At 30.7% G+C, this 15,689-nt stretch overlaps 1 protein-coding gene across 2 annotated transcripts; it reads left to right on the plus strand.

The window, feature by feature from the left end:
- The first annotated feature begins 256 nt into the window (after positions 1–256).
- On the plus strand, positions 257–2,018 carry LOC131054762 (WUSCHEL-related homeobox 1-like). Of its 2 annotated transcripts, XM_059217956.1 has the most exons (5): positions 257–538; positions 620–910; positions 1,320–1,372; positions 1,462–1,525; positions 1,621–2,018. In XM_059217956.1, the coding sequence occupies exons 1-5, from the start codon at positions 517–519 to the stop codon at positions 1,677–1,679; spliced, it is 489 nt and encodes a 162-aa protein (XP_059073939.1). In that variant the 5' UTR covers positions 257–516; the 3' UTR covers positions 1,680–2,018. The 2 variants fall into 2 exon arrangements, with proteins under 2 accessions (XP_059073939.1, XP_059073940.1); XM_059217957.1 differs by having other exon boundaries at positions 260–538; positions 1,462–2,015.
- The last annotated feature ends 13,671 nt before the right edge of the window (positions 2,019–15,689 follow it).

Here is a 15,689-nt window from a genome sequence, read left to right on the forward strand (position 1 = left end):
TTGTAGTAAAATCTGGCTAAACCATGAAAATATCTTACCCCTCAAATGTTCATCAGTATAGGCCGTTCCATAATTTCTCTCTCCTTCTCTAAATCATTAATTTTGATTCCCTCAACAAAGATAAAAAATGAGAAGCTTACGTATAAAATCCATCAGTACTTCATTCATTAGGCATATGAATGAACTTGATGTATTAATGAGTCCAAAAGGAATGACCGACCACTTATACAATCCTTCATTGGTCTCGAATGTAGTCTTCCACTCAACACCATCCTAAATCCTAATGCAATGGTATCCACTCTTGGTATCCATTTTGGGGTCGGTTAATCATCCACGTAGAAGTTCCATGTGACCGTCTACCTATTTATTTCATGTGGCCATATCCATTTTCTCCAACGCCTTTTCATCTATAATATAGGGTTCACTTGTTTGAACGGCTTAGAAGGTGAAGGTTTGTTATCTAGGACCCCATAGATAAATTTTCTGTTGCAGGGTTGTTCCAGTGGAAAGCTCGTAATGGATCGGGGAAAGTCTGCAGGTAAGTAAATTATTCTTTATTTTGAGTATTTTTTTCCCCTTTTACAGCATTACAATGACGGTCTTCCATTTTTTGCTGTAGTGCCCAGGGTAATTCTTCCATTGAGTGTAGAGGAGAGTACAAGGCAAAGGGAGCTACTTCAATATTCAAGTGTGGTGGAAAGCAGAAAATGGAATCCAAGCTTGGAGCAAAAGCAGATATTAGAGTCTGTGTGGGCTTCTGGAACAAGAAAACCACCGTGTGAAGCCCATATAGATGAAATTACCTCTCATCTACAGCGTTATGGGAAAGCGGAAGCCAAAAATGTATATTATTGGTTTCGCAATGAAGGTACTCGAGAGAAACGCAGAAAACAACAATCAGAAGCCATAAGTATGTGATCTTCTTACTGATATACTTTTATATATTGTTACAGAAGTTATATACAAGTTATTAATAAAGTTTGAAGGTTTAGATAATCCATGTCTGGTAGTCAAAAGTATTGTTTTTGAATCTGGAATTGGGGTTTGCAAGTAAATAATCTGTGTGTTAGTTCTCATTTATCTAATGATAGATCACTGAATGACGATGTGAAATATAGAATAGAATACACAAATTATTTTATCAGCCCATGAATTCAATAAAAGCTAGGCCCAGGCTTGGGTAATCAGTCTAAAGAATCCTCTAGCTTTAAATTTTATACCTAATGAAGTTTGTTTAGATTTACTTTTGTAGCTCTATTTATTATTGGTAAGATTTTTTTCCCCAAATCATTCTATTGATATAGAAATATGTTTTTCAGATTCTGATTGCTCTGCACAATCAAACCAGTTGGGAAACAGGGTTAATGTAGAGGTAAGTAACTGGATTCCTTTAACAATTTTTCTTATTTGATAAGAAACTCATTGCATTACTAACTTATAACTTTGTCCACTTATGTCCAGGGAGAAGAAGAAGAAGAAGTGCAGAGAACTTTGGAACTTTTTCCTCTGCATCCTGATAGAGGCGGTTTATTATAGGCCGGGAACTGTTACTGTAGTGATCAATGGCTTATTTTGCTATGATGGTCTAAAAAAAGCCATTGATCTCCAGGAAAGAATTAGGTTTTGTTCTACAAAATTTCGGACTTAGTATGGTGATTGCTTTGTATTGCTTTGCATAAGGCTAGGAAACAACCCTCATCCTTTGTAAATGCATATGAATAAGGTTTATTGTAGGCCAGGAACTGTTACTCTGTAGTGATCAATGGCTTATTTTGCTATGATGGTCTAAAAATTGCCATTGATCAATTGCTTATTTTGCTATGTAGTAATTCAACAAAATTTCGGACTTGTTTTGTATGTGATAAGCATACTGTTTAGCGTATGCGCCAAGTAATACAAACGGAACTTCTGTTTAGCTTTCAATTCCTCATGTAGTGAATAACCCCCTTTTTCGTTCAAACGAAAGGGGATAAATAGGCATCTTTCAAGGATTGTGGGAAATTGCATTTTTATAGTGGAATGTGAATGTAATTTATTTATAGGGAAGGAACAAAGTCTGTCCAACACAGCGTGAAAGGAATGTGAATGATTGTAATTAATTTTAATATTTTTTCCCGGCCAGGTTAACTTTTTCGGGATTACAATCATTACTCCTGTCGTTGACAATTTTTTTTCGGGGTATGTATTTTTACTTTTTAAATATCCTATTTAAAATATTTTATTAATAAAAAAATTATTTTTTTAATTTATTATAATAAGAAAAAATTTAAATTTAATTTTTGAATAATATCATTAATAATTTTTTAAGAAATGTTTAACAATCTTTTTTCTTTTCAGATAATGAGTATTCACATTATATATATGTTTCTTTATAAAGCTTATTTATTAGCTCAACTACAGGCAAGGCTCCTTCCTTAACAAGTGATTAAACTTGTTAACCACAACTAGTTAAAATCAACAAAATAAATGTAGACATAAATCTTTTAATATAAACAAAGAAAATAAATTTTTAAAATAGATATTTTTCAAAGTTCTTAAATATTTGTTGTGATTGTTAAAACATTGGTAGTTTATAAATTTAAACATGAATATAAAAAAATATTCAATTGAAAAAAGGTAATAAATCTGTTGCAAATGTTATATTTTTATAATTTCCCTTTTGGATTAAAACTATAGAATAAATTATTATTACTTTTATCTTGTAGGTAAAATTTATATAAAATGATTATTATATCTTATATTTAAATAATTTTAATAAATAGTTGTTTAATAGAACTAGGTATAATTCTAAATAAAGACAATTAAATTGAAATTTTCTTTCATCTTACAATATTTATCAGTAGTGAAACTAACCATTGCAATTCATGACTTTTCATTGTGTTAAAAAATGTTTCAATTCATCTTATATTTTCCTATGAAATATTTCCCTTTATTCTATTGTAGTCCTCCTCTCTTAAACAAGAGACAAACTTCACTAATTCTATAGTTCCCATTTGTGGAATGTGGCTTGGTGATTCCTTCAATAATCAATTAGTGAGTTTGTCTTCAGTTGCATGGCTGATTTTGAGTTACCACAATTGATATTCAAAGAGGAAGTACTTTAGGTCATTTTCTTTTGATTGCACTTTTTCCATTGGTGCTAATTTTATTCTTGTTTTGGATTTCCTTGTTATAATGTTTCTTAGGAGGAGGAGTGGACAATCAGCTAAGGAAAAAGACAAGAAAGATGAGAAAAATAACAAAAGTTTAAATTACTAGTCATTGGCTAATAACATTCATGTTTGTTTATGTGATACTTTCATCCACAGTTACTCTGTTACTCATTTCTCTCTTTTAATTCGGATTTATTGAGATCATGTTAATTTGACAATTATTGAATTTATAGCATGATGTGTGATACTTATTTTTCCACAAACAAAATGTCTTCCATGTCCTCCAACTATTTTAAACAAAAATCCACATTTTCATTCTTTTAGAATAGATTGTAACGTTTTTAGATTTTTTATCAAATTGCTTTACATTATTAATTTGTCTATGTTGTCATACTATCAAATATATACACTATTTTGCATTTTTATTTATAATTAATTAGGGTTTTGTATAATGTCTTTACTTTTCTCTTTTAACTATTTTTTTTTTTTCTATTCACAGTTTTTGAATTTAAATTTCTATCTAATTTAGATATCATATTTTTTGTAAGATTTTAATTAGAATTAAATTATTAAACATTTAGCCATTCAAGTGTTTTTAATTTTTGTATATCATTTTTTTATTTTCTAAAATTGCTTTTGGATACATATTTATTTGAGATAAAATAATATATAATTGTAATAAATAATTTAAAAATATTGTTTTAACTTTTTAGAATATTTAAATATTAGTTTTAATTTTACAATAACAATATAATTAATTTAGATATAGATTTCTTATTTGAAAAGAACTTGAGTATTTTTCTATCAAATTGTTATAATAAATTTAAATTATTTGAATCTATTAAAGCTATGAGATTTCCACAATCCATTTTGCATTTCTAGTGTATTTTTTCTGGATTCGATTGTGTGTATATTTTTTCATCAAAAAATATACACATAATCGAATCCAGAAAAAATACACTAGAAATATTTGAATCTATTTAACATAATTTTTGTAAGAATAATTATCACTTGTAATTTTCAACATTAGTAAAGATGATGTTTTAAAAATTGAAATTTTACATTTATTATATTGATATGTATGTTGTTCCAATTACTAAAATATGAGAGCTTGTATTTATTATATTGACATCCACGTCACTATCTACAAATTGAGTGCTAATGTTTATTAGATTGAAACTCATGTTCTTCTCATCACTAAACATTGAGTGCTTGTATTTATTACATTGATTCTCGTGTTCTTCTAGTCACTAAAAATTGAGTGGTTGTGTTTATTTCATTCATTCTCATGTTCTTCTCATCACTAAAAATTGAGTGCTTACGTTTATTAGATTAATGTTCATGTTCTTCTCTTTGTAAAAATTGAGCACTTATGTTTACTAAATTGATACTCATCTTCTTCTCATTACTAAAATCCAAAAAGAGTAATGAAGCAGTAGTAAAACAAAACAGTAGGAGAAACATCCCACAGAGCCCAACTAAAAAAATAAACAAACCTAGGCAAAACTACCAAAAAACTAACACAAAACTAACCAAGAGCTTCCATGAGCTCAGAATTTTTCTGAATTATATTCTTGTTTATTTCTTTGATCTCCTCCATGATGAACCTAGTTGGTTCTTGCTTCTTGTTCTGGTAGAAGGTCTAGAAGACACTTGTATATTTCATTGACTTTTCTGAGATCTGAAAAAAATTTCTCATTAACCTTTTTTAGACCTTCTGCACTGCTGTTCATAGCCTCTTTGCTAATTTCCACCAAACCCCTGAGTTTTCCTTTTAATTCGTCCATCCCCTTCTCCAGATTGACAATTTTAGCTTCATGCTCTATTTTCATAACCCTCACATCTTCTATTAAATTTTTAGTCATCTTTAGGAGCTTTTCAATTTTGTCCAATTTTGTCCAGCATGATTCTATATGAAAGTATTGATTGATTATATATTCTATGCTCTATTTTAATTTGGTTGACCACCTAGCAAAAACTAGCCAGGAGCAAATCAAAATCCACCTCATTTGATAGGAAAGCATAATTAATATTCTACTATTGGGATTTGACAAGATTTTCCACATCTCTTCGTGTAAATGCATATGAATTAGGTTTATTATAGGCCAGGAACTGTTACTTTGTAGTGATCAATGGCTTATTTTGCTATGATGGTCTAAAAAATGCCATTACTGTTTAGCGTATGCGCCAAGTAATACAACGGAACTTCTGTTTAGCTTTCAATTCCTCACGTAGTGAATAACCCCACCCTTTTTTTTAAACGAAAGGGGATAAATAGCCATCCATTAAATTTTTTTATCCATTAAATTAAAGATTAAGAATGATGTTCAATTTTACTAGCATTAAATAAATATTTTTTAAATATTCTATTCAAAATATTTTATCAAAATGAGAATTTTTTTTTTAATTTATTATAACTAGCTTATATATATCTAATAATATATATAGAATAAGCCGAGAGATATTCTTTTAGAGGTGCCTATTTTTATTAATTTATCAACATTAAAATGCAATAGACCTCGAGAAGGATATCTCTTTGCTTATTCTATATATATTATTAGATATATATAAGCTAGCAATGGCAGCATGAATTGAAAGACATGACATAAATTAATTTCAAATCATATATTGTTGTATAGCTATATATTTGGGATTGGTACAGTGTTAGATTTAGGATTCCATTTGGTTCAATTCTAGATTTAGAATTATAGTTAGGATTGGAAACAAAATAGTAGGCCTAATTCAATAAGGATTAGGGTTCATTTTGGTTTACTATCAGGGTTACGATTTGATTTAGTTTAAAATAGTAGGCCTAATTCAATAAGAAATAGAGTTCATTTTGTCTTGCTATTAGGGTTAGGGTTAGGCTTATAGTTAGGGTTTACATCATTGTTGGGATTAGGTTAATGGTTAGGGTTTGGATTTACATCAAGTTTAGTGTTTGGGTTAGCGTTAAGATTGTGATTAGGCTAGGATTTAGGGTTATGGTTAGCAATATGTGTAGGTTTATGGTTTATATCATAGGGCTGTGATCTAGGGTTAGCATTATAGTTAGGGTTTACATGACTGTTAGGGTTAGGTTAATGATTAGGGTTTGGATTTACTTCATGTTTAGAATAAAGACATTTTCAAATAGCTTAAACTCTCTTTTAATTGAAATGATATTTTTACTATAAATTTAAAATATAGACATTTTAAAATAGTTCAAAGTTTCTTATAATTAAAATTATCTTACTCATAACCTTTATTCTAACCTTAACCCTGAGAGTAATTGAATCACTTATCAAACTCTAATGATAATCAACTAAAACTTATATAACTTTCAATTAGAGTAAGCTTTTATTAAAACATTGAAAAATAAAAGAAATTAATTTATAAATTCTCACTGGCATCTTGCATTCCTTCTCCAATGCACTGTTCTAATTGTTGCAATTTAAATGAGTTTATTAAAATTTAAAAGAAGCTATTCATAAAAATAATGACATTTTTTCAAGATCCATTTATGTTTAATTGAAAAAATAAAACAAAAACATACGATTTTACCACACATGTTTCTAGTGCAATAAATGAAATATTAATATCTCAATAATCACTATAACATATACAAAAATATAAAATGCAAAACCCTAAATTAAATATGTAAAAACCAAAATCCAAATATCATGATATGGTTGGCTAGAAATCAACTTCTTGAATGGGACTGACAAGAACAAAATATAGTTTAATAGAAATATCTTTTGAAAGTGATGATCCTCTACCCAATCATTCTCCAATCTCCTACAATTTCATCCAATTTTCCAACTCCAATCAAATCCATTGAATGGAAACATATTTAATTATAAATTAATTAACAAATTAGTATTAGTTATTTAGGAAAATATATGTCAAATTATTTGTGAACCCTCAAATGTTGACACATAAATTTGTTGCGATTGTAAAAGCCTCTCGACTTTAAAAACCAAAATCTAAACCAAATATCATGAACTGGTTGGCTGGAACTCAACTTCTTGAATTAGACTGAGAAGAACAAAATATAGGAGGGGAGGATCTAGGAATACCAATATTCTAAACCAATAGCAAGGAAGCCAAGCAATCTGGTTAAAATTTTAATAGCAATATTGTACAGAGTATATTGATCAATTAGAGAAATCTTTTGAAAGTGACATTACAATAGCCAAATGCACAAATCTATAATTCAATCATGGGAAGAAAAGATATTAAATGTCAACCTGGAAAAATTCAAAAATGAACAAATGCTAAAGAATCCCTCTGCAACCCCAATCCAGATCAACCCTCCTCTACCCAATCATTGCTCCAATCTCCTACAATTTCCTCCAATCTTCAAACTCCAACCATGAAGCCTCTCCTCTCAAAAAAATTTCATGAACGGTTTCACAACCAACTCCCGTGAATGGAATCATATTTAATTATTAAATAATTAACAAATTTGTATTAGTTATTCATACAATTATCACATACAGGAAAATACATGTCAAATTATTTGAAAACCCCAAATGTTGACACATAAATTTGCTGCCATTGTAGAAGCCTCTCGGCTTAACAAGAAAAATTTTAAAATTTAATTTTTTAACAATATTATTAATAATTTTCTTAAGAAATTTTTTACAATCTTTTTTCCTTTCATAATGAGTATTCACATTATCTCTATATCTTCTTATAAAGCTTATTTATTAGATCAATTTTAAGCAAACCTCCTTCCTTAACAAGTGATTAAACTTATTAATCACAACTAATAGAAATAAACAAAATAAATTTAAATATAAAACTTTAAATATAAATAAATAAAATTAAATTTAGAAATAAATCTTTTTCAAAGTTCTTAAATATTTCATTGTGGAAATTAAATAATTTTTTATAGATTTCTAAAAGAGAAACATTTTATGTTTGTTGTGATTGAATAAAACATTGGTAATTTATAAATTTAAACATGAATATAAAATATTTTTTTTTATGAACAAAACTCAATTTAGAAAAAATTTCAATTGAAAAGAAGGTAATAAATTTGCTGCAAATTAATTTTTTTATAATTTCTTTCTTTTGGAGGAAAACTATAGAGTAAATTCAGTATTATTTTTTTATCTTCTAGATAAAGCTTATATAAAATGATTATTATATCAATATCTAAATAAATTTGATAAATAGTTGTTTAATACAACTAGGTATAAGAGTAAATAAAGACAGTAAAATTTAAATTTTATTTTAAATTTAAGTTTGTCTTCATTTGCATGGCTGATTTTGAGTCGCCACAATTGATATTCAAAGGAGAAAGTACTTAAGGTCATTTCTTTTTGGTGCTACTTTTATTCTTGTTTTGGATTTTCTTGTTATAATGTTTCTTAGGAGGAGTGGATAATCACCTAATTAAGAAGACAAGAAAGATTGAAAAAATATCAGAGTTTAAATTACTAGTTATTGGCTAATAATATTCATGTTTGGCTATGTGATACTTTCATCCACTATTACTCTATTTCTTATTTTTCCCATTTAATTTTGATTTATTGAGATCATGCTAATTTAAGAATTTTTATCTTGTAAATTTATAGCATAATGTCCAATACTTATTTTTCAACAAACAAAATGTCTTCTATTTTCTCCAACCATTTTAAACAAAAATCCAAATTTTCATTCTTTCAAAACAGATTTTTTTTTTTTTTAATAAATTAATAAATAAAAAAATGTCATTAAAATGTTTATAACTTATATTACATGTGAATAAACTCATAATTTATATTATTATATTATAATGGAATGAATATTTTAGATCAATTTTTTTTTATATTGCTTAGGATTTTTTCACAATGATTTAGTTTCATTATCATCATTTTTATAAGATTTAATTTTTTTTTTGGTTTTATGATTAAATTAATATGAATATTTATCTTTAGATTAAAGAAGGTAAATAATTTTAAAATGTGTGGTGGTTTTGATAAACCACCAGATAAGCACAACAAATGAATTTTCCTTACAATAGAATTTCCTAACGCAAGTACTAATATGACCAAATTTTATCTTAATTAATATATATAAATGTTTCTTCACATTGTCCCTTTTTGATCTCGGTTGATAAACATTTCACCAAAATAGATTGTTCCAGATGCTCTCAAAATATGACACCCATGTGGTTTCTCTTGGTGCATTGGCGGATTTTGTGTTGGCTGTCAAAATTTGGCAAAAGAGAGATTCAAACCCCCAACCTCTCAACTCCAACTTTTACTCTCAACCAATGCACCATGCAAGTCACTTGCTATACATAGTACTTCAGCCTTGTTTAAACACCATGATCCCAAATTTTGGGGGTTAGATGGTTCGAACCGCCAGCCTCACAACTACAAATGCACCCGATCAGTATTTTACCATGCGGGTCCTTCAAGACAGCAAGCAAAAAGGATATTTTGTAAGGCTCAAAATAATAAGAGCCATTAATTAAAACATTTGGGTTTATTATTAGGGGGATTTTTAAATATTTAATATTGTAAATAGGAGGATATGGATGATTTTCAAAATCATATGGTTATGAACCATATTAGGCAAAACTATGTGTATAAAAGGGGGATGATTTTTGTAATGAGGGACATGGAAGATTGGAGAATTAGTAGTGAATTGTGAGGAAATTGGGAGAGAGTTGAAGATTGGAGATTTGGTGAGAAAATTTCTTTTGGGTGTTTGATAGTGAATGGTTCATCTTTGTGCATTGGGAGCTTAAATTCAAGCTTGTTGTACGTGGGAGAAGGACTTTGTAATTCATTATCATCCAAGGAGAGATAAGGAGTCTTTGTAACCATTTTCTGGAGCTGAATCAAGGATCGACCACTCCATTGGAGGGACCCAGAGACGTAGCCAATTGGCGAACTCCATTATCAACTTGTCTTTTGTCTTCTCTCTTATTTCTCTCTTCTATTCAATCTATCATTATTTGATTATTCTTTTTATTTAAACAATTTGATTGTAATTTTAAGACCTTCATTTAATTGTTACAAAAGTTAACATCTCACATGCAATAGTCATAGATCCTAACATTAGATCAAGTGGTATCAGAGCTTGTTTGACTAGTGTTTGTAGAGGTGGATATTAACACGATCTAAGAGCCAGCGTGGTGAAGGCACACTTGTAGATTATAATCCTAAGATTGGTAAATGAAAGAATTTTCCATTGAAGATGTTAGAAAGTGCAACTGAATAGGAATACCCCGAGCTCAGTGAAAGAGACTTTCGAAAAGCTTTTTTTGAAATGAAGGCTATGGTAGAAGTGCTCTCCAAAGAGAGGCAAGAACGGATCAAGCATGAAAAAGGAAAGTCATCGAAGGACCATGGAGATCGAGAGGATAAAGAAAAGTGATCGAGAGGTGGTGATTCACCACCAAAAACTCCTCCATATCCTTCTCCTCCTTCTTCCCCTTCTTCTTCTTCTACTTCTATTAATCCTTTCAAGAGCACATCTAAGCCTATAATTAAACTGGATTTAAAATTTGAATTACCTAAGTACTGTGGGGAATTAGATGCTGAAAAGTTAGATGATTGGGTCCAACAGGTAGAGGTGTATTGTAGGATACAAGGCCTGGTAGAAGATGCCTCTAGGATTCATTTAGCCACTCTCTGGTTGGGAGGAACAACTCTCACCTGGTGGGAGAGTAGGTCTAGGGCAGAAAGTGCTTGCCATGGTAATGTCTGTATTACTTGGATGGAATTTGTTGCTGCTCTCAAGAAGCAGTTCTACCCTTTAGGACATATGCAACAATTGACAATGAACTGGCAAACCTTTAGGCAAGCTAAGGGTCAGTCTATCCAAGATTACACCCATGAGTTTCGAAAATGGGCTGTTGCTTTGAATGTTCCATTGTATACTCAGGATACATTGCTTAAGTACATAGGTGGTTTGCATTCTTACCTAAGACATTCTATTTTGATGTTGAATCCTAGTAATTTGGATGAAGTTAGTGTTCAAGCCACACATCTAGAGTCCAGGGGTAAGAATTTTTGACAATGATGATTTTGTACAAAAGTCATCTAAGGTTGCAGAAACAAAAAGAGAAAAGAAGACAACTACTATTAAGAAAGAGTTCACATGTTCACATTGTGACAAGAAAGGTCATGATGAAGAACATTGTTGGTGGTTGCATCCAGAATTGAAACCTAAGTGGGCTCAAAAACAAGAAGGTAAGGAGAAGGCCGCAAATGTTGTTATGGATCTTGGTTCAGAGTTTGAAGATGAAACTAAGATCACAACAATGGGTTTGGAAGGTAAGCCTCCTATTTTTAGTGTTTCCTTTGATAGTCGTGCTTCTACTTCTCAAGTTAACGATGTCCCTAAAGATAAGAAAAGAAATGAGCTTTTTCATGTAAGGGTTGTTGCTAAACACACTAAAGTTGATGCACTCATAGATAGTGGATCCCAAACTAACTTAATCTCAAAAGATGTTGTAAGGAATTTGGGATTGAAAACTACTCCACATAAGAGACCTTATCCACTAGGTTGGGTTTGTGAAAACAGTAAATTGCAAGTAACAAGGCAATGTACTTTAAGGTTCACAATCTCAAGTATGTTGATAAGGTACAGTTCGATGTGGTTCCACTAGATGTTTGTGGAATAGTGTTGGGCAGCTCTTATTTGTATGATCGGAAGGCTATTTTCTACAGGGAATTTAATCAGTATCATTTGGTTAAAGATGGCATCAGGTATATTGTACACTCTCACAAGGTTCAGACTAACGAGTCTTTAACAAACACAGGGTAGTTGAAGAGGGTGATTAATGCAAGTAAAGATTTGTCTCTTATGTCTGTTAGATCAGGTGATCCTAGGCATGAACTTGAAGCAATCAAGGCTAATCAAGCTCAGATGTCACAAAATATGCCAATGGTACAACGTGAGGAGACAACAAATGAAAGCATGGATAATCAAGATCCTTCTAGTAAAAATGTTCCTGTGGTGAAAGACCATTATGTTGTTGATTTGATCACTTTTGTATCTGCATTGTTGCTCAGTTTGATACTAGTTAGTGGTTATTGGTTAGTGGCTACAACATTTGATGTAGAGGCATATGGGAGTGATATCATTATGTTTATAATCAACAATATTTTTGTAGTCTTAATCTTGATTGCGAGTCAGGTACAAAGATGCACAGATGACATAGGGCAAGTGGGGAGGCCATGCCCTCACTTAATTTCCGAATAAATGCAACTTTTGGAGGTCCAAAAGTTCTCCAGTGGGGAGGATTGATCCGGGTGGATAAACATTTCACCAAAATAGATTTTTCCAGATGCTCTAAAAATATGGCACCCATGTGGTTTCTCCTGGTGCATTGGCGGATTTTGTGTTGGCTGTTAAAATTTGGCAAAAGAGAGATTCGAACTCCCAACCTCTCAACTTTGACTTTTACTCTCAACCAATGCACCACGCAATTCATTTTCTATACATAGTACTTCAGCCTTGTTTAAACACCATGATCCCAAATTTGGGGGGTTAGATGGTTCAAACCGCCAGCCTCACAACTACAAATGCGCCCGATCAGTATTTTACCATGCGAGTCCTTCAAGATAGCAGGCAAAAAGGATATTTTGTAAGGCTCAAAATAATAAGAGCTATTAATTAAAAAGTTTGGGTTTATTATTAGGGGGATTTTTAAATATTTCATATTGTAAATAGGAAGATATGGATGATTTTCAAAATCATATGGTTATGAACCATATTAGGAAAAACTATGTGTATAAAAGGGAGCTGATTTTTGTAATCGGGGACATGGAAGATTGGAGAATTAGTAGTGAATTGCGAGGAAATTGGGAGAAAGTTGAAGATTGGAGATTTGGTGAGAAAATTTCTTTTGGGTGTTCGTTAGTGAATGGTTCATCTTTATGCATTGGGAGCTTAAATTCAAGCTTGTTGTACGTGGGCGAAGGACTTTGTAATTCATTATCGTCCAAGGAGAGATAAGGAGTCTTTGTAACCATTTTCTAGAGCTGAATCAAGGATCAGCCACTCCATTGGAGGGACCCGAAGACGTAGCCAATTGGCAAACTCCATTATCAGCTTGTGTTTTGTCTTCTCTCTTCTTTCTCTCTTCTGTTCAATCTATCGTTATTTGATTATTATTTTTATTTAAACAATTTGATTGTAATTTTAAGACCTTCATTTAATCGTTGCAAAAGTTAAAATCTCACATGCAACAGTGATAGATCCTAACATCAGATCACTTTTTCTAAATATGAAAAGCTGAAATACATTTTTTTGATGGTATCACATTATTATGAGGTTTAGTACTTCAATCTCTTTCCACCAATTTGTCTATGTTGTCATATTATCAATATATACCCAATTTTACATTTTTATTTATAATTAATTAGGGTTCTGTAGAATGCCTATACTACTTTGATAGGGCATAAGCATGTTTTTCTCTTTTAACTATTTTTTTTTATTATTATGTCTGGTTAACTCACAGTTTTTGAATTTACATTTCTATCTCATTTAGATATTAGATTTTTGTGAGATTTTAAATAGAGTTAAATTATTTAACATTTCGTAATTCATGTGTTTTTAATTTTTGTATATCATTCCTTTACTATTAAAATATGAGAGCTTGTATTTTTTATATTGACATCCACGTCATTATCCAAAAATTCAGTTCTTATGTTTATTACATTGATCACTAAAAATTGAGCGCTTGTTTTTATTACATTGATGCGTATGTTCTTTTCATCACTAAAAATTGAGTGCTTATGTTTATTGCATTGATGTTCAAGTTCTTCTCTCATAAAAATTGAGCACTTATGTTTATTAAATTGATACTCATGTTCTTCTCCTTACTAAAAATTGAGAGCTTTAATTTATTGCATGGGTCTACATATTCATCAACTCATATTTTTGTTGCAATGTTGCTTATGCTCAACATTGCTTGTTAATTTAATTAGATTATTTTGGTAAGTTATCCAATAACTTGTTTCTATACTTATGCAAATTACTTCTTTATTTTTAGGTTACAAGTGCTTACACATTCTCATATTATTTAAATAATTATTATATTTTTAATTATATTAATATTTTAACGAAATGTTCTTCTATCAATTTTTTATAATTATTTATAATTATTAAGTCCAAATTACTCCATTATATCTCGTAATACATAGAAAGTAATATTAAATTTTAATGAAAGAAATATTTATTATTATTTAATACAATAAAAATAAAAAATATTAATTTATCATTAATTTTTTATGGTAAAAGTTTGAAGACTTGTATTTTTTTAAATCAAATTCAAACCTTACCAACAAAGATGATTTCATGAGATATACAATCATTCTTCCAAATGGTGTGTGGAGTGAAGGGGAGAGAAGCTCGGGTTTGGAATGAAGGCTTAGAAAGGGATTCAGATGAAGATGGTAGCTTGGGTGAAAACAACGATGGTCTTGTGAATGCTAGAGGTAGTTCTTGCTTCTATTTTATGGGTGTTTCTTTTTTCAGTTCTACAAGGTTGTGGTTGAGAGATTTCTTTCTTCCTTTATTGTCCATATGAACTTTTCTAAGGAGAGAGTGATCCTAAAGTGGTTAGATTTGTTGATGTGGAGTCTATCTTATCTTCAACATGGCTTTTGGTGGGGAAATTCAGTCATCCTTTCTTTTGTAGTAGGTGTTCATTTTTGCATTGAGCGCAACACTCAGAATCGTGTTCTCACCATTGCTTAGGGACCTCTTATTTTTTGTGGGTTCCTCTTTTGCGTTGGATCCTCAACTATTTCTACAACATGGTTTATGTGGGTCATCTAGATTGGTCTAATTTTTATTCATGGTGTTTCTTTGTTGAGAAGAAATATTTTAGTTTGCATGGGGTCTATCTTTTGGGGGTTGTTTCCTTCAGTCTCCCTGCCCTCGATGGGTGCCTCACTAGATAAATCATTTGGCATATTCTCCTTTCTTAGGGCTCAACGTTCTCTACTTTTTATTTCGGTGTTGAGCACCTACAAAGCTCATGATTTTGTCTATGTTTCTGCTATGATGTCCTATGTTATAGAATCTCACTTTATTTCTAGGTTGAGTGCCATTGTTCCATTTTTTTCAATTCCTTGTTGGGTTTGAGTAGTGGGGGTCTCTTTCTCTTCCTACCCTATTTTTTCTCCTCTACCTCTCTATGGGGTTGTTGAGGTTTCTTTTGGTCTTTTTAATACGTGGATTGGAGATGTAGTCAGAGTTGTGTTGATGACTTTCTAAGATATAGCGGTTATGGTTGTGGAAAAGGATTTTATGGTTGGGTCGCTTGTGTTTTCTTAGAGTATTGGTCTTATCTGACTTGTATTGCATTCGGAAAGAGTTGTGAAAGATGTGTTTCTTAGTGATGTCTTAGGTGATTTTCTTTATGGGAGAGGTTTGTGTTAGTGTATTTTTATAATTTAATTACACTTGGGTTTACTTAAGCCTACTTAGTCATACATATCTACTTGACACTTGTTCATGAAAGTTGTCAAGATCATTTAGCAGTCGATTAGAGAGGTGTCAACATAGTTTTGACACTGCATGCTAGTTTAGTGGGAGGCA

This window comes from Cryptomeria japonica, chromosome 3, assembly GCF_030272615.1.
Source record: "Cryptomeria japonica chromosome 3, Sugi_1.0, whole genome shotgun sequence".
In the NCBI taxonomy this organism is placed as follows: domain Eukaryota; kingdom Viridiplantae; phylum Streptophyta; class Pinopsida; order Cupressales; family Cupressaceae; genus Cryptomeria; species Cryptomeria japonica.